General features: G+C 45.2%; 1 protein-coding gene across 4 annotated transcripts in view; it reads right to left on the bottom strand.

Annotated features, from left to right (window-relative positions):
* DAB1 (DAB adaptor protein 1) overlaps positions 1 to 25,062 on the bottom strand; it is a gene marked incomplete at both ends in the record, with an annotated part of 238,912 nt that overhangs the window by 15,279 nt on the left and 198,571 nt on the right. For 2 of the 4 annotated variants that reach the window (XM_080921819.1, XM_080921820.1), the window contains 2 exons: positions 2,445 to 2,492; positions 2,584 to 2,634. The exons of the other annotated variants lie outside the window; for them this stretch is intronic. In XM_080921819.1, the coding sequence (XP_080777945.1) occupies positions 2,445 to 2,492; positions 2,584 to 2,634 (99 nt within the window). The remainder of the gene's footprint in view (positions 1 to 2,444; positions 2,493 to 2,583; positions 2,635 to 25,062) is intronic. 4 annotated transcript variants of the gene reach the window in all.

Raw genomic sequence — 25,062 nt, 5'->3', positions numbered from 1 at the left:
GCGGTTTGCTTCTTTTGAAGGATACAACATTCTTCCCACAAATCTTGAAGCATAAGGTGCTGGACACTGTGCTTGGTGTTAGGGGCATACAAAGAAGAAGTGACAAGTCCCAACTGCAGGGAGTGGGTGGTCTGACACGGTAAGGTAGTCCACAGGCAGACCCCTTCAAGGTAACAGGACAGAAAGGCTGCCCAAAGTCTCTGCTGGGGAACTGGAGCCCAGCCAGCTAGGAACAGAGAATTTAGTCAGTTTTCCAAAGGAAACAGCCTGTCTCCAAAATCTAGCAGGAGAGGGACAGTTAGCTTGGTGACAAAGAAGTGGAAGAGAATATGGAACTGTCAGAGCCAGGGAGAGCACTGGAGTAGGGCGGAAGCCGTTTGGTGCTACTAGCGTGGACCTCTCCTGGGAGAGGACATGGCAAGGGGATGGCAGAGGCTACTGCAGGCGTTTGTGTACATTTCAGTCTTCTCCACTGACTCCCTAACACCTTCCCTCTCACACACTGATGGTTCAGAAGCTGATGTACACATGCCAGTCGACGTGTAGCATGAGTTGTAAATCTGGACTCTTCTGGTTTTCCTCTGCAAGTCTTCTTTGGCATGCCAACATCACCTCACCTGATAGGGTGAACCTACCCTCTGGTCCCTCTCCGGCTGCATAAAAGACTGACGCTGCCTAATGAATTCAACTGAAACTTCTGAGCATCCTGGAGTCTGGATCTCCATGCTTATAAAATGACTGGGGACTATTTTCAGAGTTGGGAAAATATTAAAATGAAGTTAATAATTAAGTCACACAATTTACATCTCAAATGTGTTGAACTCGTGGCATACTTTTACTAACATCGTAAAGATAATTTATTGGCTAATTTTCTCCTTAAGCACAACTTTTAAAATAACCTTCTTCCTTGAGATATAGCCCTTCCTCTTGCCAAATGATTTTCACTCAAGGATTAAACGAGAAAAACATGGGGAGGCATAAAACATAGGCTGTTATTTAGTTTCATTGAATTTGCTGTTTAAATAGAACCCCGAGTTAATTAAATTTTATAGAAAAAGGGGGTTCTTGGGCCATAAAATTAAAAATAATCTGAATAACCATGTATGATTGAGAATCAGGGATAGTTTCTATTTTCATAGCCCTCCCCTATGTGAACCCCCGCCGCTTATTTGTAACCTAATAAACCATGTTCCATCTGAAAATATCTGAAAAATACTGTCCTCATCCATCATGTTAAAGGCCTCAAGAGAATAAAGCTAAGAGTTCACATTTGTAAAACACTTTACAGCTTACAATAAGCATTCCCATACATTATCATCATGTTTGACACTTGCCTGAGCCCAGGAAAGTGAGCTCCATTGTCACGGTCTGCACTTTACAGACGCCTTAACTGAGGCTGAGGTAAGGGACCAGCTGCGACTAGTTGGGGACAAGAGGATTGGAATGCATTGACCTGCAGAGTAACCACACCCTTTCAAAGTCTGTCTGCTGGTTCACGGGTCCCTGTTCGGCTTTTCTTAATGGTGGTAATGAGCTCGAAGACATCTTCCAACCAGAAGCTGCGGTTCCCAAGAGACCTGCTATGGTGCACACCCAAGGAAGACCATTTGCAGCGTTAGCTTGAGATGTCTGCTCATGACAGAGGATTGCTGACCAACACTAGCATTTCAAAGGTCTTCTCGTAGACATAGAACTCTAAGTGGCAGCAGCGTTTCTTTTAGTTTCTTTTACTGGGTACTTTGCAGCAATAGGTGGAGTGATGCTGAGGCCGCTAAGGCCAGTGTTGGAGAAGTCAAGGTGTTGAGAGGTTTAGGTCCATCCCCCTTGATATCTCCCATCAGGCTTGGCCCTGGCCCAGACACTTTGATTTAAATAAGTTATAGTTTCCCAAGTATCAGGAACACTGTGCAGCTGCTTCAAGATTAGTGCCCTATCCCCTCTTCCAACATGACTGTGGCAAGGTCACACAATTGAGAGATTATGTGCCACGGGCTGACCTTTATATTACATTCTCTCACAGGCTCACTCCCTATGTTATGGCAACAGGAGATCCCAGAACCCTTCATGAGATGTGTAGGATTTCCTACCACGTGTTGGCTGCTGTGTCAAGAGCAGGGACACAGACCTGAGGACATCAGGGGGATGGAGTCCAGAGGATCTGAAAGGCAACACATCTTCAGTTCTTTGCATGAGCTCACCCACCCACACACACACACACACACACACACACACACACACACACACACACACAAACCCTGTTTGTGCATACACTCTTCCTACTCAACCTCACAGCACCTTTAGCTTTCCTGGGAACATTGCAATGGGTATCTACTGGAGCAGCAGAGAGCAGAACAATCACCATTTATGCAGGTAGATGAGGAAACCACGCGACACATGAGGAGGATAAGCAGAACTCTAATTTAACAGGACCCTGGCGGACTCACCTTGGTTGCCTCAAGAAGCTCATCAAAGTCCACTGACTGGTTTCCGTTCTGCAACCACAAGGCATGATTGATGAGCATGGAATGAGTGATGTTCGACAACATGAAAACAGCTAAACAGACAAGGCCCTCTCATTCTTACCGGCGTGGCTGCGGCAAAGCGCGCTTCGAAATCCTCCAGCGGCTGGCTACTCTGCAAGTGCAAGGGATGATGAATGAGGATGGAGTGAATGACACACAAATGACGTGGATTGATGGGTTTAATGATGACGGCAGCTATGCTTTACACTCCCGTGGGCTCAGTAGGAGGGAGCTGACTCTGATGTATGGTGAAAAGCCTGGGATATGTTTCCAGCATAACCAGATGATAAAGCATGAGCCCGACTGGGAGACACAGCAGCAGCATGTCTGTAAGGTCCATCGTCCTGGGATCATGCACCCCACTCAGCTAGGCACAGAGGTAAGAGCCAACGTGTCTACATTAAACAGCGTTCTTTGAAAATGAAGATGTACTATCGTATAATTTTTGCTAAACTCATTTATGGTATTCAAAATAATGGGGTTCATTATTATATTTTTATATTTACTCTCTCTCCCTCTCTCCATCTCTCTCTCCCCTCCCTCCCTCCCTCCCTCCCTCCTTCCCCTGTCTCTCTCTCTCATCAACCAGTTGTGACTGTCTTTTGTGCCAGCCCTGCTCTCTGCTCAGCCACCACTTCTTATCCCAGTAAGCTCAGTGTTCCCTACTTTCCAAAGCCCAGGTAACTGCCACCGCTACTGGAGGACTTATCCTTCTGAGAGTTCTCAGTGCCTCAACACCTGGCCATTCTATAGCAAGTTCTTTCACACGTATAACTTTTCCAATGCCCAGGGTCTAATATATAGCAATGTCCTACTAATATGAATGAATCCATGCTCTAACAAGCGGCTGGCAGCTGGCCCAAACTCACTGTTCTCTTAACTCTATGGTATATATCATGTATTATGTATAATATCTACCACACACGCATGTTTTAATAACCCCGTTTTGGTCTATACATACAAGCTAATTATTCTTTGGATAATTTCCAAGTAGCTCAATACTAATAACATCTGTACCTACTGGCATTCAAATCGAGCCACCCCGCACGAGCAGAGAGATGTCAAGACTTCCTAATATTGAGCAGGGCTTGGTCCAGTCTTAAAATACTGTTCGTTTGCCAAAACTGTCTTCCTCCATCCGCAGAAATTGCGACTGCTAATTCCTTCATCCCAGACACAGGATGTGCACTGGGTTCTGTCACCTGTCTCCATCAACATCTAGCTCACCATGACTCGCCCGTGGTGACGACAAGACGGAAAGTTGCCATGGGCAATAACTAATGTGCAGTAACTACAGAAATATGACATCCACTACTATTGGCACTGATAATTATGACTATTGTTATCTAGCTACAGGTGTGTGGGAAGATGGCAAGAGCCTAGGAGACCATGTAATCTCTGGTGTGGTCCAGAAGGTTAAGGTTATGTCGCTACATCCCTTATAAATTCACATACTCCTGGGGATTTATGGCTGGGCCCCTACCAACTAGCTCTGGGTCATAACTTTTAATAAAAACATTTTTTAGTGTCCAAAATCTCATTACATCTGTCCAATATAAAAAAGCAAATGGCTTCAGAACATGATGGATGAATTAAATAAATTTGAAAAACAGCCCATGGTGGAGTCTCATAAAAGCCTCACCATGTCCCACATAATGAAAATGTGGGAGGACCTCTGGCATCGGCGTGTGCCTGTCACCCTGCTGGTGACAAAAGACATGGCCTCTGGGGAGTTGCAGAGGTGACTTTTCTATGTGTCCTAGGAGTCACAGTGGCGATGCTACCTCTGGGTCACATGGCTCTGAATCTCAAGGGGCCTTACTTTTCCCCATTTCTAGGTAGTAGTATTGTGGAGTCATTCTCTGAGTCTTACTGAGAAGTGTGCATAGCTTTGTTTGTTTCGTATTAGGTACAATGTAGATGCTCAATAAATCACAGCCATTGTTTAGTATTTTCTCCCATCTCTTGGCTCCATTTCCTTCCTTCTTGTTCCTAGGCAGTTTCACCAGACCATCTTCTTCCTGGTGACACCTTTGGTCTGCTGCTCTCTTCGGACTTTGACTTGGTCATTGTTCCAGGCTCCTCCCACCTGTCTGGCTTGAGCTTAGCTGACAGTGCACTCCATCTGGCCAGTGGAGAGGTAGTTCTATCCAATGCCCCATTTCCCAACTGAGATTCATGTCTAGGGCCTGGAATCCATCCCTTGAATCCCACCCAGCACTTGCTTTACCCACACCTAATACAGGCCTTTTGGCTTGGCTTACCAAATATCTTCAATTCTTGACTTTTCTTCTGGAATTTCCTCCATTTGCTTTGTATTTTGCTTTTTTAAAAAACTCAACAGGTACAACCATACCAGGCCCTCAGCATTCTGAGAAGAGTTTTCAGCGACTCCATTCTCCCTCACTGCTTCATATGGTTCTATCCTGACTCTTGGAGAAGACACTGAAATAAAGTTCTTATGGGGAGTTTCTTTCCCCATGGCAGAGAAATGATGCTCTGCACTGGGCACTGTGGGAGAAGGGGGTCAGAGTGATGACCCTCATGCAGTAAACATGACAGTGGATGAGACAGGCTGTGGGGTACAAACATCAAATAGGAGGAAATCATATTTATGGCTGACAAGTCAGGAACTTGCCATGGTTTATGATGTAATCTTGGGCTGCGGAACACAATCCCACGGGGAGGCATTTACAAAACTGAGTCCTGAGCCCCAGGCTGTGCTATGGGATTCTGCTGGAGGAAGAGTGGCAGGTGGTGGCTTTGCCAGGTTTCCACAGATCCTCAGTGACTCCGATGTGCAGCTGGCTTTTCAAATTGCTGTGCTGGGAAATGGATTCTCTTCAGGGATAATCAGTGAGCATCCTACTGGGAGAACCAAAGGCATCTTGATTGATTAGGTAATGGATTAATTAAGGCCTTCAACAAACATTGCTGGTGTATTTCCCACCTGCTAGGACCTAGACAGGTGCTGAAGATACAATGAAGACTGGTACGTGGTCCGTGCTCTCTGCAGGGCCATGGTGTGCAGTCCTTGTCATCCGAGGTGGGCAGGGATGTGCATATGGCTGGGTACAAGGCTTTTAGATCTAAGCTAGGACCTAGGCCAAGGCTGCAAAAGAATCAATCCAATTATCCATTTAGATGGCCCGGGAGGAATGGATTAACTTAAGTGATTTGTAACTGTGCACAGGTGGGTAGTATTAAGGACACCTAGTGATTGGCAGTACCGGAATGCACGCTGCTTTCCCAAGTGCATGATTTAACAAGCAAGGCACATGCTAATGAAGACTAATTCTCACGGGGTAGCTAGCAGCTTATGGCCTGCACCACTTATACCAAAGAGGAGATGGGTCACTTTCTTCTTCCTAGAAGACAGTTAAGAAAAGCTTTGTATGGGAAGTGAATGGCAGGGTGGGGGCAGCTGTGGAAGGAGTGTGAACTACTGTGTCAGCATCCGGTCAATCCCCAGAGCAGCACTGTCTGGTAGAACCATCTATGGCGGTCAAGAGTTCTGTGCTTCTCCAGTCCCAGCTGCTGGGGGGTGTGTGCTGGGTACCACAGAAATACTTAACGGGGCTGAATTGTAAAGCTTAGCTTGAATTAGTTTCACCTTAAATATTCACCGGTTACAACTGCAGGAGCCAGCACAACCAGACAGAAACTACATGAAAAAGTAGACGATCAGCCATGTTCCCAGTGCTGGCCTTTTTCTGAACACCGGACATCTCTTTCCTTGTGTCATTTCTTCTGTTCTTTTGAAAAACCTCTCACACTTGCACTGACTGGAAATTATTTTTTGGGGGGGGGGATTCAGTTCCTTGGTATGTCTAAAGAGTACCACGAAATCACTGAGTTCAGTTTGCAGTGATAACAACCACCTTCCGGATCAAAGTTTTCTCATTTTCATGGCTAAGCCAGAGCCAGATACTTGTGGGTCTTTTTCAAGGAAGTTTCAAATGGAAATTCATGAAGCAAGTTTAGATTCATGTTTCAAGTGGAAATTCATAAAGCCTCATCAACAGTCAAATGAAATAGAACTCCACTGACTGCTCAAGTGTGCCAGGCCTCATGAGATGTAAGCCTGACTCCTGCTAAACTCAATGCTATGATTTAATGAGAGGTTTGGAGCTGGTGTGAGGACTTGGCTTTGGAATGACTGAAAAACTGTCTCTAAGTAACCCACGCTGGACATCGTTCTGCAGCCAAAAGCTCTTCTTCCTCCAGCTACTGCTTCTGGACAGTTCTGAGGAATGTCTGGAAGCTTGATGGGGGCATGCCTGAATCCAGTAATGAAGATGGCAACCTCCCTCAAAGAGCATATGGTGGGCTATGTGTGCAGTCAGTCCTCTGACAAAACGTCAACACCTGACTTCCCTCAAGTTGTACTTCGTTGTTGTTGTTGTTGCTTTTTTGACACTCTTGATACAGGGTCTTGCTTTGTTCTGGTCGGGAATGGTATATGCAGTGAAGACTTGGTACATTAGGGACTGGATGGTGGCGACATTGTGGTCATGAAAGACACTGGGGGTGATGCAGCTATTTCAGTGGTGATGGCAAGAGAGGGTGGTGATGGGACTTAGAAATGTGGAGAAACCTGAGCCTGCACAGTTCTGGGGAGGACAGTGCAGACTTCTGGGACCTATATATCTAACTAGTGACATCATCTAGGAGCCAGAAGATAAGGAGGACTTATCCTCACCCCTCCTGTGGCTGGAGGAACAGGCTGAGAGAGGCTTGTGCTACTTTTGATGACTTTAAACAGAACAATCTGACTTGTACGGCTCCAAAAAGCTCGGAAGACTATATACCAAAGGTGAACGGTTCCCAAAGGCTTAAAGTGAATTGTTTCTCTTTCTTCTTTTCTCTCCTTTCCTTTTGAAAATCTATTGTCCTATGTCCACATTAGCCAAAACTCAAGGAGATTTCACAACCTTCTAACAAGCTTTGGCATGGCTTCAGAACTCTGCAAACGGGGTGAATTAGAGCCACAGGAATGTGAAATTGGCTCCTGTCAGCAGCTGACAGGCTCTCGGCCCACTTTTTAGGAAGAGGGCAGGACACACAGCAGAGTCCATCACTTTCCCCGATGCTGTGTCTTCTTGGGGAGACCACTGCTGAGGTCCAGATGGTTCCCAAATGGTAACAAGAAATATTGGATGAAGTTGAGACCAAGCTGAGTGGCAGAGGCAGAATTCAAGCAAATCAGAAGCAATCGCAAAGGGAGAGATGTCACAGCAAAGGAAAAAATAGCCAGCAGCCCTTGCCTGCTGCTCTGACAGCCGCTTCTTGCAACATGGTTTCCCTTCCTTCTCCACAGGACGGCAGCTTACAGACATGGGAATTCATTTCACTATTTGGTCTTCCCTCTTGGATTTGCTTTTCGCAGTATGAATTTGGCAACCTCCAAAGTGCCCTGTGTGTCTACTGCTAGTCAGGCACGGAGAGGCCCTTGAACTGCCCCTCTGAGCTAGAGCAAGTGAGGTTAGGGGAAACTGATGATGACTAACTCTAGCTGCTGTAAGGGGACTGTCACAACAAGGGAACCATATTGAGCATTTTTACAGAGAATGCGCTTTTCAGTCACAATGCCATTCAGAGAACAGAAGCCAACACCATCCATTGGTAATAGCCAAAGAAAGCTTTCTGTCATTCTCAGAACATAATCTGTCCACTCGTCCTTTTTTTTCTTTGTGGTAACATTAGGGAGATGCTGATCTGAGGTTGTGTTGAATATCATCTTCCTGTCTTAGTAATGGGTACCTTTACTGCAATGAAACAAAACAACCAAAAGCAAGTTGGGGAGGAACCAGAGTAGGAAGGCAGGAGCTAATGCAGAGGCGATGGAGGGGTGCTGCTTACTGGCTTGCTCCTTGTGGCTTGACCAGCCTATTTTCTTATAGAACCCAGGACCACTAGTCCAGGGATGCCATACCCACCAATGGGCTGTGCCCTCCTATATCAATCACTAATTAAGAAAATGCCTTACAAGCTTGCCTACAAGCCTGTCTTAAGAAAGCATTTTCTTAATTGAAGTTTCTTTCTCTCAGAGAGATGACTTTAGCTTGTGTTAAGTTGACATAAAGCCATCCAGCATATTTCCTAAACTTGGTTTTTGCTCATCTTTGGGTTTCTACATAGTTGCCAACTCATGACTAGAACCCAAAGCTGGTGGGTGTACAGGTTATGTGTGAGAGTGAGTTCCTGCTGTTACGGTTAAAGAGCTTGAGAAGACCAACTTAGACTGGGCAGAGCTGGGCATTGTGGCGCATGCCAGTGACTAGCTAGCATGCGAGGGGGTTACAAACAGAAATGGAGTCAGCTGAGCTACAAAGTGAGACATCATTTCAAGAAAGATAGCTAGATAAATAAAAGGTTCACTTTGACTCACAAACTTTGAGGTTCCTGTCTATGAGTTATTGGTCCCATTGCTTTTGGCCAATGGCCCTTTGTAGATAAATTGTGTGAGTGCCCACTTATGACCAGGAAGCAAAAGGTAAGAGTGCAGAGGAGTGTACAGTTCCACAGTTCCCTTTGAAGGAACTTCTAGTGCTCCTAGGACCCCCTGGTTGACATCACTCTGGAAAACATCACCCCCTGGTTGGAGTCCCTGGGGGCATTGCACATGCCTATTATAACATTACCCTTCATTCCCACCCACCTGTGCTGTGACTTCCAGGCATTTATGAGGAAGTATCGATTCTTGGTCTAGACCATATTCTTGTCTGCCTGCCTCTGTCTGTGTACAGCCTTTGGCCTGAGACCTGGTTTCTAATCTCACCTTTTACATTCATCAGGCACAATGAGCAAGTGACTGAAGAGTGTATCTGGTGGGTTTCCCATCACACTTGGCATAGCTTCTAACCCTTTCTCCAACTCAGGGACTGTGCACACACAGGGGGTCACAAAGTCTGAACTCCTCCACCATATTCTCTGTCCTGCCATGTTCCAGACTATGAATCCACCTTCCCTCTCTTCCCCCTCCATCCAACAGTTATTTCTAGTCTTATTTCTAGTCTCAGGCTGTTTTTCCTCCATCCTTATTCTGGCACAATCTGTCTCTGGTTGATTTCTTGTGTCACAGTTGTTACCTTTGTGAGAGACCTCTGTACTACCGTGTTTGGTTTATTGGGGCCATTCTCTAAGGTTTGTTTGTCTACCTGTCTGTTGGTGGTCTTACCATGGAAGGAGATCTGGCTCTAAGAAGGAACATGGGCTGACTTATAAGTCCCCTGTCTTCACAGTGCCTGACACACAAGAGGCATTCAACAGTCTCTGTGGAATAAATGAAAGATAAATGCTTGAAAGGCGGATGTTCAACGCCTCAAGAATGATTTCAGGAGGTGACTTCCAGTGATGTAGACACTGTACTGCTATTATAAAGTGGATACTGTGCATTCCTGTAGGGACAGAGGATTTGTCATTCTGAAACCTGGACTCCTGCATCTATTTCCTATCCTGCTTGTTCTCTGGTCCTGGGTTACCTTGAGAGACTGTATAGCTATCAGATAGATGGTATAACCAATCTTACATGGACACATTTCCCTATATATGCCACATAGTGTTCTGTGAGACTCTTTAAGTAAAAGCAGTCTACATATGTTGTGTAGGGCCATGGTTGGTTGGCACTGTTTTTTTTTTTTTTTCTGGTTTTGACAAGTATATACACACACACACAAACACACTCACATACCCCACTCAAACATATCACACAAACTATTCAATGTAGTCAATGTAAACTAGAGAGGAACCATTTGTAACATTAAGGCCTCCCTCATGTCTTCTTGGCTTGGCAGAAGGTTATGGAGGACAATGGTAATTCCAGTTGATACTTAGAATTCCTCTCTATGCAGCAGACACTATTCTATGTGCTTTCATGTAGTAACTAATTTATCACAACTGACATGGCACCATTACTACCCCCATTTTCAGCAGCAGATATGGAATCACATGGGTCGCACAACTTGAAAATAGCAGAGTACGTAGTTTTACCAAAGTGGGGTAGCTTTGGAATATGTACTCCTAAGATTCAGGCTATGGTGGTAGTCAGCCAAAGGTATATAATGACCTATGTCATAAGACCAAGGTATCTGGCAAGAGTCTAGAAGGAAAAAAGCTTGAGGACCGTTTAGGAGCCTGCCCTAGTACAGGACAGCCTGGTCCTATTTGTAAGGCATGGCCAGTGGATATCCAAGATATGCAACTGATAAGTCAGTTCCACAGAGATGCTCAAGGAGGAAGGCCAGGACCGCTGGTGAAGGTTTAAAGAGAAACACGGAAGCAGCCAAAGGGATAAGCCAGAGAGACTGGACAGTACAGGAAAAGTCGGGAGAGACCCCAAAGCCTGTGCTGACGGGGTGCAAGGTGGGAAAGAGGGCTAATCCTAGAGCTAAGGATGGCGACAATGCTAACTCACCGGAGAGAAAATGACGGGAAGCTGCCAGAAGCATAAGCAGAATTGGATGATGTAAGTGTCATACAAAGTAAGTGTGGATGTCTGTCATTGGAGACCTTCTAGAGACAGACTGCTGCTCTCTACTGAAGACATCTTGGTCCCAGTCTTTTTATGCACATCACAGACAAAACAATAGCTGCCATGTTAATTAAACTGCATAAACTCATGGAGGATTAGAGTTTCTTGTGGGGGCTTTGGAGGCCTCATAGAAACACACATGCTTTATCCTGTCTATGGAGGCAGGGCAGGAAGTGCTGGTCTGAAAAGTCACACAGCATAGCGCTACCATGCAGTCTTTGGAATCACAGAACAAGGGAACCGTGGAGAGCTGAGCACAGCCCTGACCCTGGCAAGGGCTCCGGCAGCGCTGGCTTCTTGATTCCTTTCAGAGCTGCCCCAGAAGATGAGCTCTGTGCTTCCTTCCGCTGGGCCTGCCCCTGACATATATATTCTCCAGCCTCGAGATCCTTCATGTAGCTCTTGTTCTTCTATGATGAGAGTCTGTTCATTACTCTCCTGTAGCCACTAATAACGGCAGTTAGGAGGAAAGAAAGGGGTACAGCAGGATGATTTATCCAGAGCAGCGGAATTACGGAATGGAGAGAGGAGGCGCTTCAGCACCGATGGATATTTATGGCAAAGCTGTATATTACAGCTTTGCTCGTTAAGATGCTGTAGTTAAGATTCTGTGAATGTTAATGATCTGTATTAGTGGAATAATGACGGATCCACAGCAGCAGCAGCAGCAGTTGACAGATACCCACACGCTGATCTTCTAGTCTCTGGATGAATGCCACAGAGGGAGCAGGCGCGCGCAGGACACCTGTGCATGCAAGAGTCGCTGTCCTTCCTTCTGCTCAGGAAGCGCCATCCACAAAAAGCAGCAGGAGCAAGACGGCCAGGGGCTTTGGGTGTCAGGCATTTTTGTTTTAGAGGCTGTGTGGTCCAGCAGGAAGACGAACCAGTTAGAGGGAAGGCAGCCCCAGACCCGGGTTTGTTCTAGGCAGCCCTTGCTCATGCCTTCTGTCTATATCAAATTGTTAATAGCGACTCTTCTCTCCTTCCAGTTTGGACCAGTTTGGAGGAATAACTGGGTCACTCTAGCTTTAGGGTCAAAGAGGTGGTGGAGAGAGGCAACCTAGTTCTGCTTCTCGCTGTGTAGATTAAATGCCTCTGCTCCCAGCATCCCACTGGGTCTTGAGGACACCCACTGTTATAGTACTTTGGGACAATTTTGACATAACAATGCATAGTGTCTAGCACAGTGGGGCGCTCAGTGTTTGTTACCAGTTCTTGTTTGTCACCCCTGCTGTGGTGGCTTGAAAACTGGCTTCCAAGAAAGCCTGTCCGTGTTTGAGAAACTGGTCCCTAGTTGGGGGCCCAGTTTTGGGTAAGTTTAGGAGTCTATCTTTGCTGGGGGCCGTGTAGCACTGACTGTAGGCTTTTGAGATTATACAACCCACCCCACTTCCAGTTTGCCCTCTCTGCCTCCTGCGTGTGGAGGATCTGGGATGTCTCCACTTCCTGCTTCTGAGGGCATGTCTAGTACCTGCTGCTGTGCCTCTCCTCCATAACAGTCCTGAAGTTTTACAACAACAACTCTGCCACCACCACCTAACTAGTGTGATTGCCATGAAGGACTGATTGTGTCTCTTCCTCCCCTGACTAATGAGCCTTAGTCCTAACTTTCAGTGTGTCTTTCTCTCCTCCCTCTCTCCCTGCCCCCTCTTCCCTAGCCTGCAAGCACAGGCCATGGTAGGATGCAATGCAAGCTGGGACAGTTTTCACCTTGAACGGGGCCTCTGCAGCCTGCCCAGGTTGTAAACACACTTGCTTCTATTGCTTAGGCTACCACCCTGCCTCTGGTGCTTTGCTCTGGCCGCTCAAGGGGATGCCACACAACCCTAATAGCCATGTGTGGCACCAGGGTAGTTTAGCACCATCCTGGGTTGTCAGTTAAAGCTGACAAGGGATGCCATAGCCTGGGGAACCTCTGGCTCCCCTCCTCCCATCAGACTGCAACTTAGAAAGGGCAGAGTCACTCATGTTTACACCTTAAAGCCCTTTGTAGAGTCTACATAATGGCTCACAATAATAATACGGCCACTGTTTACTGAGCACTTATTATGCACCAGGCACAGTTATAAACGTCTGATTATGAATTATTTATTCAAAACTCAGAAAAACTCTGTGAGGCACAGCCATCATCCACGCCGCACAGGTGGACACACAGAGGCAAAGGGAAGTCACAGTTGGCACAGCTGGTAACTGAGGGACACAAAATTGAAGCCCGGCTAGTTGCAAAGCTCACACTCAACAGCATTCCCCCTGCCAGTCCTATGCCATTTATGACACAATGCTATATCGATGTCTTATCTTAGTCAACCTCCATAGTGACACAAGAATTGTGGTGCTGTGTGTTCTGTCAACTGGTCACCAGAAAATCCAGGAGTTTGCTGAGAGTCGTGCACCTAAGAAATCGATGGTCCTGATTTTCTCCCAACTTCCTGTTCTCTCTATTGTCACAGTCTCAAGACTTATAAAATATCCAAGTTCAAGATAGAAATACTGTGAAGGACCTCTGCTTCTGCCTTTCCACTTCCATCTACAGAATCAGTGAGTAGGACCCTCTGGACAATGGCTTCCAGAGTATTCTCTCTCCATCACTTCCCTTCTAGAATCTTTTATACTTTAGAGTACATCCTTCAGACCGTGTACTCTTACTGATTTCTCTTGAGGGTCCAACTCAGCCTCAGCCATCTCCCCGCTTTGGTCTGTTTCAATATCACCCTGCCCAGCAGGTTTCATACAAATAAAGGCTTCTGAGTTTTACAGAAATTCTAAAGATCACTCCTCTGGGGTCCAGGGGCAGACATTTTGGCAGAAGAATGGAATAGCCACTGTTTTATTCGGACATGATTTTCTGGTGCACAGATGTGAAAAGCTTAGCAGCCGGGAGGTTCACAGGTAACACTCACTCCTTTCATGACCAGTGTCATCCAATGAAAATGAGTTTCAGGTGGGACCCAAGAGCAGGCTGCCTAAAACCCAGCTGGACTCCACTCTCCACTAACTCAAGGTTTTCTACTCTGAGAGAAAGCTAGACTTCATTCACACGAGTAACTTTATCTGAACCAAATGGGCGTTGCCGAGGAAGATGCTTGGGTTTACTGCTGTCTCTCGATAGAACATGAAGATGGCTGGTGGTAAGACTGATGTACAAATGAGCGTAGACTTAGAGAACAGATCTGGGTGCTCAGAAGTGACAAATCTCAAAGGGAAGGGGAGTACTTGGTCCCTCTCACCCTGTTCCTCCAGCTTGCAAAGCTCATTATCTGAGCTGTAGCAAAGGCTCTGCATGGTCTTATAGATCTACTCACTACTCCATCCAACCGACTTACTAATCTGGGCCACCCAATCGCCTTGTGAGGCTAGGCTTTTCTGCTCCTCTAGTAACTTGTAAGTAGCTCCCCCACGATAATTTCTCTCCATTAAGCCACCTGGCATGTTTCCCTGAGTCCCTTGCTGGTTGCACCTAGATAATTGTATTAGCACTTTAATGCTCTCCCCACATGCTCAGCCACCTGCTGCAGGCCATCAGACAGGCACCGAGAAACACGGGTCTAACTGTGACCAGAAAGCACCAGCCTCTTCCTGATACATCCCAAAGACCTGGCTTGTTCAGGACCTTTGCTTGCTAGGGCAAGCTTCCTTCAGTGTCCCTGTCCTTTGCTTCCATGAAAACACTCTGTAGGCTGACCATTTGAGGTGAGCCATCAGTTTCTGAGGTAGACCAGATGTTTCTTCTCCCATTTCAGTCCTCTGGGAAATTCAGTTGTCTCTTAAGTCTGTTCCTGTTTAGCTAGTGACAAACTCCTCTGGTCTACAAGACACCACCACTACAAGAGCATGTCCTGGCTGAGGCCTTCACTCAGCTCTGCCGTACTCATGTGTCTTCTTGCCCATTCTTCTGATGGCCTTGGTTATTGGTATTAATCATTATTTTCTTTGCCTGGCCTTCTCTAACTGTCAAGCTTCTTCACGGACCTATCGTTTCCATCTTTATGCTGATAGAAAACAAAACACTGTCCAAAGGTAGGAGGGTCATAGTAAATATTTGATCACTAAATGAATGAATGAATGAATGAGATTATAAGAGGGCTCATTAAGGAGAGCGGTCATGTCACACGCCTTCAGAGCCAGCATGTAGGAGGCAAAGACCAGTGGTTCTCAGAGAGTTCAAGGCTAATCATTTATATAGAAGCACTTTCAGGACTACCAGGGCTACACAGAGAAACTCTGTCTTAAAGAGACAGACATAGAGAGGGAGAGGGAGGGAGAGAGGGAGGGAGGGAGGGAGGGAGGGAAAGAGAGAGAGAGAGAAGAGAGAGAGAGAAGAGAGAGAGAGAGAGAGAGAGAGAGAGAGAGAGAGAGAGAGAGAGAGAGAGAGAGAGAAAGAAGAGAGAAGTTTTATAATAATCTGTTAAGAGTTCTAGGCTCTAGGAGAAGAAAAGTTAGAAAGGTCTTTCAGTATTACAAGTGCCAAACCAATGGAGATTTTTCTCCCACATCTATCACAACTGTTTAGGAGGAGTTTGGATTTTAAGCAAGTATAAATCTGAAGCCTCATTCCAATCCATGGGGATTCAGGATTCTGTTTCAGGACAACTTTCTTAAGTAACTCTAAAAGGAAGTCCACCTAAGGAACATTGGAATGGACCACCTTCCCCTCCCCCTCTGTAAACGCATGGATTAAAAAATGATATCCACTGAAGAAACATGTGAAGGGGCCACCTTCCCCTTCACCCTTCACATCTGTAAATGCACGAGTTCAGCTTCCCTTCCCTCCTTCGATTCTTCCTCTTGTGTGACATCTCTGTTAACTGCCTTGCAATAATTATAATTTCTGTACAATGTGGTGCTTAATGAGGAAGTGAAACTGACAAATGTTCAAACTAGATTTAATCCAATTATGCAACATCTTGATCCAGATTTCCTACTAAAGAAAAAACCAACTGCTGAATTGTGAATGAAAATTTATTTGCCATAAAAGATGGGAGTTGCAGGGGGGAAGTAGTGAATAGTTGTCAAGAGAATTCTTGCAATTCTTTACTTTAATGGATTGGCTCTTCCTACGTTTGTAGCTGGGAAGCTGAATTAAAACTTGATCGGAGAAACTCAGCCATAAGCCGGCTGTTGGGGCACAGGGGGCTCGTATACAAATGTATAGTATGTGGAGTAAAAGTGGCAACTGTTGCAAAGTGTGACTTTTCCTATTCTCAGCAGTGGGGCTACTTCCAGTAGGATTTGTTCCTTGGCATCTACAGATGTCTCTAACATCAAGGAACTGCAGCAGTATGCTCGGTCTGACAGGTGTAAAGGTAACATGATCTCCTCATCTGAAGCTCTGCCTAAATGAGGAAAGGCATGTCTGAAGCCAGTCAGGAGTGCTAGGCCCTAGGAGGCAAGATTAATATTTATAAACATACTAGAAAAGGACGTTAGGGGACAGATGCGAGGCCTGGGTACTGATTCATAGCAGGGTGAAAAGGGAAGACCCAGAGAACAGAGGAGGAGCTCAGTGGGTAGGGTTAGCTGAACATGTTGGAGGCCTTAGTTTGATCACCAACACCTTATAAACTGGGTGGGAAGCACTCAGAACCCTTTTCCCCTGCACTTCGAAAGTAGAAGCTTCAAGATCTGATGTTCAAGGTCTTCTTTGGACTTAGGTGGTTCTTAAGTTCTTGGACTACATAATGCATTCAGCAGCCTGAGACCCTCACCTGCATACACTATGCTCACACCTCATTCCAAACACTGCATTTTAGCAGACTGTTAGAAACCTAGGTCCTCCAACATACCCCCCTCTGAGCAATGGAGTAAGTTTCCCTGCCTTAATGTCTTATCTAGAAAAATAATAAAATTGATAAAAAAAATACATTGTGTTTCAATGAAAACTGTGTGGCTAAGTCATACAAACCAGGGTTCGAGTCTTGGCTCTGTCACTTACCAATCCTGTGAGTGTGGGTGATTGTTGTAGCAAGTTCACATCCCTCCTAGGCCCATGATAAGGGAGAACGACAAATGAATCCAGAGCTCAGGCTGCCCACACTGTCTAACAGATGCTCTGTAAATTCTAGCTACTTTTTTCACAGCTAAATTACCCTTAAATTCCTAGTACATATGGTAAGTGCCTGGCACTATAAAACCAAGAAAGGCACTGAATTGTAGGTTGAATGTCAAATCTCATTACTGGGAGGTTTATCACTTCCAGTGTGGCTCCTTTTTAAGGGTACACAGATCTACCTCCCTGATCTCAGACTTTCTTGAAAAGAACCAGGAAGGAATGTGCTTTCTAGATAGCTGTTTCATGGCGTCCACTTGCTCAGGGAGTTGACTTGATTAGCACCTGATAAACTGCTTCTCATCCAAAGCGCTAACTTCACAGCACAAACCCATCATTGACTGCTGTGTCTCAGAGAGTACACTCCTATGAGTCAGAGAGATAAAGAAAGCTAAAATGGGCCACAATTATATCTGATTTGGCAGCAGAGGTACTAGGAGAAGCTTAAAGTATAAACACTGCCCACTTAGATAGACATGAGAGCAAATGGGACATGAATACGTGAGTAATTTTGAACCCTACTAGGCAGTTCCCTTCGCAAGGCAAATAACAAGGAACCATTTATGTTGCTTCAGTGTTTTAGAAGTAGGCTGTCTACTCGGTGAAGCTGCCTCACCCTCTGGACATCACTAAATGCTCCTTCTTGTCTTGAGCCCACATTTACCCTCTTTTGTTATATGACTGGTGCCTCTTAGTCATAAAATAGAGGCAATAAAGCCCAGTTGAGGCAGCAAACATCAAGAATAGCTTAGTAACTTGGAACTCTATCTGGTCTGAGCTATGCACACATACCTCTTGTAATAATGCACTTAGCAGCCTGAGACTCTTACCTGCATATATTATGCATACACCTAGCCCCAACAATGCATTTTAGCAGCCTGTTAGAAACCTAGACCCCCCCCCCCCACTCCCTGCATCAAGCTTCCCACATACCCTTCTCTGAACAATGGAATAAGTCTCCCTGTATTAATGATAATTAAACTGAGATCCTATTCAATCTTACTCAGGTTGTTTCTTGGTAAAAAGGGTAGGAAATCAGGTGATCTGGGCTAAACTGGTTGTGTGTGTGTGTGTGTGTGTGTGTGTGCGTCTGTACATAAGATAAATTCTGTCCTCAAAGTGAATTCTTGGCAAAAATATTTCTATTTACCTTCTTATACCTAATTACTGTGCATATAATTAAAATCAGACACATCTTGGGTAGGGGCATGACCTATAGAGAAATAGTTATATAACGTAATCAAAATAGATCACCTAAACCATACTTGTAAGTAACCAAACTCTTTTCTTTGTACCTCATAAAAGGAGGTACGTCACAGAAATCAGGGCCTGTGCCAGGCCACTCATAGGGTCCGCCGACAATCATGACAGTGAATTCTTTGATCTGTGCAGCTGCTACACCTGAATGAAATGGCATTGCCCCTTGGAAGTCTGTTATGAGCCGAGTTTATTCCTGGCTCCTTAAAAATTTGTTTTTGAGTTATACTATTTATTATTTGTATATATGTGTGTAGGTCCACACATACCAAACTACATATGTATAAAGGGCAAAGGACAATTTGCAAGAGACAGTTTTCTTGTTGTACTATATGGGTCTTGGGGATTGAACTGAGGCCATCATGCTTGGCAAGGGCTTTCGTCCGTTGAGTCACCAGGAAGCCCTGTTGCCCGCTCTTTTTGCAGAGAGGGTGGCTGTTAACTTGGTAACACCCTCCAGTTGCTCAGTTTTGACTTTCATGTGGAGCTGAGGTCTATCAGGAAGTTTTTAGGTCTCCAGTTCTGATTTTGAGAAACTGAAGATAACAAGGTAGGGCTATGCTGGAGAGAAGGCTTGGTGGTTAAGAGCACTGACTATTCTTCCAGAGGTCCCAAATTCAATGCCCAGCAACCACATGGTGGCTCACAACCATTTTTTTTTGTTTGTCTTGTAAAGACTTATCTTTTTAAAAATGCTATAAGGTAGGGAAGGAAACCAGCTGCTTGGCTGGTGCTGCCTACATTCCCTGCCAGCCTCCAGATTTAATAGTTGTGTATGTGTGTGTGGTGTACGGTCTTTTGTGTGGACTAAGCACATCTGTGTGCCTGGACCCTGCTCTGCTGCTCTCCTTACTTGCAGCGGCGTCGGGGCCAGGTGCTCTTACTAATGCAGAGCTAGCAGCACACGCCACGTCTGTCTGTCCTCCAGCATTACAGGCATGAGAATGAACACAGGGATCTTTTTCCAGGATCTCTGAGGATCTGAACTTGGGTCCAAATGCTTGTCTAGCAAGTGCTTATCCACTGAGCATCTCCTAATACCTCCAGTCCCTGTCCCGGGAGCCCCTGTCTCTCTCCAACTCGTCTTTTCCTTTTCCTCCTTTTCCTCTCATCCCACCAGTTATGGGGGGGGGGCTCCTCCCTTTACCTGTAAAAGGGGACCCAGGACCCCTGTGCTAATAAATGTTGAAAAATCACCAGATTACATGGACCACTGAGGCTAGCTAGTCTGGGCTACAGAATGAATTCCAGGTCAGTCAAAAGGATGTCTCATGGTCTATGTTTGCAGTTGTCTTAAGGGTTTTACTTTAACGTAGGACTACTGTGTGGTATCCCTTTGGACGCAGGTATCCTAGGGAGCTAGCTGCCATTCCCACCCCTCCCCTTTCCTGCTACTGGTGCTGAAACCCATTTTTCCTGTCAAGCTTTTCTTGACTTAGAAGTAGTTCATTATTTACTTTGGGACACTTCACTGAGGCTAAGATTCTTCAGGAGAGAGAATGTGCAAACATGTCAGGTTCTTCTTCCCACAGGACACCCTCTCCACTGAATTCCAGACTATACTGTCCCTTTGTATGGCTTTCTTATGGTGTTCCTTGAGATAAACACACATGGTATGATTTTGGTTGTTTGGTATGGTGTTGGGTTGTAAACCCAGAGCCTCATGCATTCTAGGTAAACGTCCTGCCAATAGGCTATTTTCTTAGCCCTAAAGGTCTTGATTTAGGGGTGAGCAAATTATTTTAATGTAGTTATTTTTCTAATCTTTCATTTTATCATGTGAGTTAAAACTATGAACCTGGATTTTAAAGCCAATGTGTGAAACTCACTGTTTGCCAAAGTTATTTTTTCCCCCACATTCTTATTTGTGAAAGAATTTTCAGGGAAGGTTTCCTGGGTTCCCTGTATTAGCATTAATGTCCTTTTGAAAAGTCTCAGCATCACTATGAAAAGTGCTTTTGGATAACTGCAGCTTTTGCATGGACAGGGAAGAGCTTGCACCATGTGGTAGAAGCTGACACAGAGACTTGCCTGGGACACATTGTTGCAATGGAAAAGGTAATGTAAGGGTAATGCAAGGGTAAATGCAATTCTGGCACACAGGAGGCTGAGCTAAGACAACTGAAGGTCTCTGTATGGCAGCTGAGGTCCTTTATTCTTGAGTAAGAAGCCAGGAATGTGGAAAATGCCCAGTCTAGACCCTGGCTACTGCTAACTGTACCCTTCTCCGTACATACTTTTCTGGGGTCTTGTGCAAACAGCTCTATCCTATTTAAAGACAGTGATTTCACATGCTCATGTCTTGAACCTCCTAGGGGTTCAAGGTGTCAGAAGGCGTGGTCAGTGCTTTCATTGTGCAGAGGAGGAAAAACAGCTACAGGAAGTTGAAGAAACCAAAGTAAGGGAGAACATGGGGAAGCATCTGATTATTCTAAATCCATGTTTCATTTCAAGGCGACTAATGCCCAACCCAAGGTATCAGCTTGGCCACCTTCTTATTCGCCTCTGTGCCAAGACTCTTAAGAATTGCAGTGAGGCTGAATTTTGAAGGCTGGGCAGGGAGAGTGGATTCTGACAGAATTCACCCTTATTACTGATAATCAGAAAGTCTTCTATGCCGAACACTATTTACTATATAAGAGTTTTAAATGGGGGCAACTACAAGGTTCAGGATAAAAGACCTTCTTTTCTTCTCAAGCATAAGAATGTTACAAAGGGGGATGAGGACCATCAAGAAGAAAAATTTATCTCTCATCTAAAATGACACAAAGGTTTGGGTCTGTGTCACTGAAACAGCCAAGTGGCGAGGGGAAGTCTCACCCTCCTAGGTGTCAGGGCGCCTTTCTCCCTCGCATCCTCACATTGGGACTAAATCACTCTCATAGGCTAGCACAGTGCACACAGCCCTCAACAATAAATGCAGTAATGCCACACTTAGCAGCAGCCCATATCTCCCCTCAGGACTCTGCATTTCCAATAGTCACCCCAAAGGCCAGGATATTTGGCTGAAAACATGTCCAGCATTACGATCTGGCGGATACAAAGAATATCTGCATTTCCTCTCTCTCTCTTCTGTATGGGAGTTGATGAGTTCATCAGCCCAGAGTGCCGCTAGGTAAGACCAATATGGACTCAGACGTCAAAACACTTTGCAGTCTAATCAGTCTCCAAGAGGCTGGCATTGTGCCTGGGGTTTGTTCTTAATCCTGCTCATCCACAGAGATTTGCTCAAGTTACAATTTCCACCCTAAAATCTTCCTCTCTCTCTCCAGCTAACTTCCCATCACCAAGCATGTACGCCCTTGGCATTGTAAGACCTCTCCATAAAACTATACCCATGAGTTTAAGATTACAAAAGAGATTAGCTCCATGTGCAAAGCTTCCTACTGTCAAGACCAGGGAATGGCACGGGAAGGGTGTGTGTGTGTGTGTGTGTTTGTGTGTGTGTGTGTGTAGGATGACCCTAAGGAGAAATCTGCTAGAAGGACAGCCCAGACTCATGGTAAAGTCAGCACACAAAGGTATCCAATCCTATAGAAATCATCATAAAAAGGGGCCGAGTTGAGTTATGAATCAGGTGGAGACAAAGGTGGCACATGGGTAAGTAACTGAGCAGGAGGAAGGAGAGAAAAGCGGGAAGCGAGCTTTCTTAAGCAGCCGGTTCCTAAGCAAGGCGAGGCAGGGGGTGAGCATTAAGAAAGAATAAATTCCGATAATCCTCAAACTCTGGCATTTCTAGTCCATCCAATGTGTCTGGTGTCAAGGCCATTGCCGCTGACACATGTGGTGCCGAGCTGCTCCCTGGGGTTCTGGGACAGCAGACATGTCACCTCCAAGACCCACAGAACTTGACTGGAGTGCTTGTGTCTTTTTATGGGAAGACAATTTACCATCAACATCTCAAAGAGACCAGAAGTCCCAGAAAGTATTCCTACAGAGACAGGATGTGATTTCTGTTCCCTGGCAGTTCACAGATCCTCAGGTAAATGCAATGCAATGACAACTTCTGAATGCTCACTGGGCCGTGCTGAAGGAGCCCAGTTCACACCATGCTCTGACAAACCCGCTAAGACAGGTGCCAGCATTAAACTCCATCTTCAGAAGAACAAACCTCGACTTAGAAGAGCTAAGACAGCAGCCAAAGTCACAAAGCTCAGGGAGTGAACAGTGAAGTTGAACTCCAATCCAAGTGCCCCAGATTACCAAGGCCATGCCTTCAGTCATGGAGAATACCTCTCTCGGACAATGATAAAAGCATCATTACAAACGCTATACAAGTGAATGCAAAACAGCAGTTTCTTAGGGGTTCCAGGGCAGTTGCAAAGAAAATATTTTAACTGAATCTTGAATCTCGAAGCAAGAAAGTTTGTTGCATGAGGTGTGAGGGGAAGATGGAGGTTTGTGGAGAGGCAAAGGGGGACCCCTGAGAGTCTCATCATCTAAGCTGTCTCCAGGGGCAAATGTTCCATGGCTGAGGGATCTAGGTTGGTAGGTTAGGATACCCGATGGGCCATTCTACAGAGTGAACAATCAGAAATCACCCCAGATAATGGCAAAATATAGACAAGGCAACAAAAAGGCAGTAGTGAGGAAGCAAGTATTTTTCAACTTGATTATTATGATTCAGTAGTGATTTCACATGCTGACTGCAATAAAAGGATTGCATGAGAGACCCTCCCGTACTCTCCATGTATCTACTAGCCTTGAGACGAAATCTACAATGTCTACCAAAAATGTACAGCCTCTTTTCTAAATGTCAGTCTAGAATAGACTTGAATGACTTTGGCTGAAGAATACCTTAGCCTCAGAGGGTCTGGGTGTCTCCACTCACACTCTGGAACCGTTGTCACCGCACAGTGACTCTGACCTGTTGATAATGGAGACACTACATGGAAGAGAATGAGTTTGCCTTTCCTGAGGCCATCTTGGACCATAGCTAACCAAACCCCCAAATTGTGAGTTGGCTCAGCAGGGATATGCTGCCTCTTGACCCATGGGTAACCTGAGACACATAGGTCAAGAAACCCTGGGAAAGGCTGAAGGAAGAAGAACCACATGGCTAGCTCACAGACCTGTAAGTAGAGAAAAACAGTGTTGCTTACTCTTGAGTTTTGGGAGTAGAGCTACTTACTAGTATCATGCATGTACCTACTGTCTTCCAGACCTCTTGCCTAGTAAGTCTTTGATAGGATGAGTCTCCATTTGAGTTGTATTTGAGGCTACATTAAAAAGAGTATTCAAGTCAAAGAAAATTCAGAAACACTCAATTTATGTAATATATATATTCATAACTCGAAATCTATTCCTATTGCATATTCATGCATAAATACACATTAACATTCATAGTATATTTTTAAATGTATTAAACACCTGAAAGCATTAACAGTTTGATTTTTGGAATCACTGATGAACATCTCATTGGCCCATGCTCCTACAAACACCAGCTTGGAAATGGATGCTGTCTTTCTTTCTTCTGTTGAAGAGACTGGTAAGCCTCACGAGCCATTGTGGGCCGAGCAGGGAAATGACTGGGTGGAGTTCAAGGTCTGCACATCTCCTTTTATCTTGTTCATAGCTTATGTTATATTATATTATATTATATTACCATATAAACTTCTACTTTTTGAAGGAAAGCCTGCAGCTAAATGAGGTTTAAAATTAAACTGTGCGATTGCTATTTTTAATTCTAGATGATCTAAAAATAGGTAAGAGATATATTGATTCGCTCTTAAAAATGCAGGAATTATAGTGGTCTTCAGACGGGTATGTAGTAAAATCTATGGACCCGCTTCCCTTCTCTAGCCTTCTTTGTGACATATAAATGGCTCCAAGGGGTTCTGGGTAGAAAGCCTATGCAGATTCTTAATTCTATTCTGTCTGGCCATGTCCTCACTATTTTATTATGTACTGGTATCTCTTCGAAACGTTAAACGCTGTAAGGATTCTAACCAGTTTCCCCGGGACTGCCGCTCTGGACCCAACCCTAGGCTTCAGAACACAAAACAAAACCCCAAAAATAACTTTGCCAAGTCAGCAAACTGTTTTGGCTTTGGCTGCTGCCGAGCTGCTGCTGTGGGAGGAGAGAGGTGCAGGTGTGCGTGCGTGCGTGAGTGCGTGCGTTTCCATGTGTGTGTGTTCACGAGGCCATCTGTCAGCTTGGTGTTCCAAGCTATGAAGAAAAAGAAACCCACACATATTTATGAAGTGTGGAGGCAGAACAGGGCATAAGCTGCTGAAGACAAAGTGCAGGGCGTGGCTGGGCAAGGGGGCTGCTCTAACAGGGAACACTGTCTGCCTCTGAGACCCTGCTCTAGAAGAAAGAACTGAAGACATAGCTTTGGATCCAGAGACATCCATTCTTTACACATCCATATTCGCTCTCACACACTCTGTGCAGCTTTTCTGTGCTAATGCTCTCTAGTAGGCAGGTCACAGACAGGGCATCGTTCCCTCCTCAATACACACACACATCATTTAAAGCAACTTTATTCAGTTCTATCCATAGATACTGTATGCCGAGTGCTTCAGATAAACTCTTAGAACACAATGGTCATGGCTTTTTGTTGCCATTACAAACACAAGAAGAGTAAAGACTGAACAGAAAAGGACTCAGGAAACCTCCCAAAGGTAATGATGAAGTCAGGTAGGACTCAAACCCAGATCTCTGCCTCAACATGGGACATTACCTCCAAGTTCACAGACAG

This window comes from Micromys minutus, assembly GCF_963924665.1.
Source record: "Micromys minutus genome assembly, chromosome: 9".
Taxonomy (NCBI): domain Eukaryota; kingdom Metazoa; phylum Chordata; class Mammalia; order Rodentia; family Muridae; genus Micromys; species Micromys minutus.
This window is presented reverse-complemented; position numbering and strand designations above follow the sequence as displayed.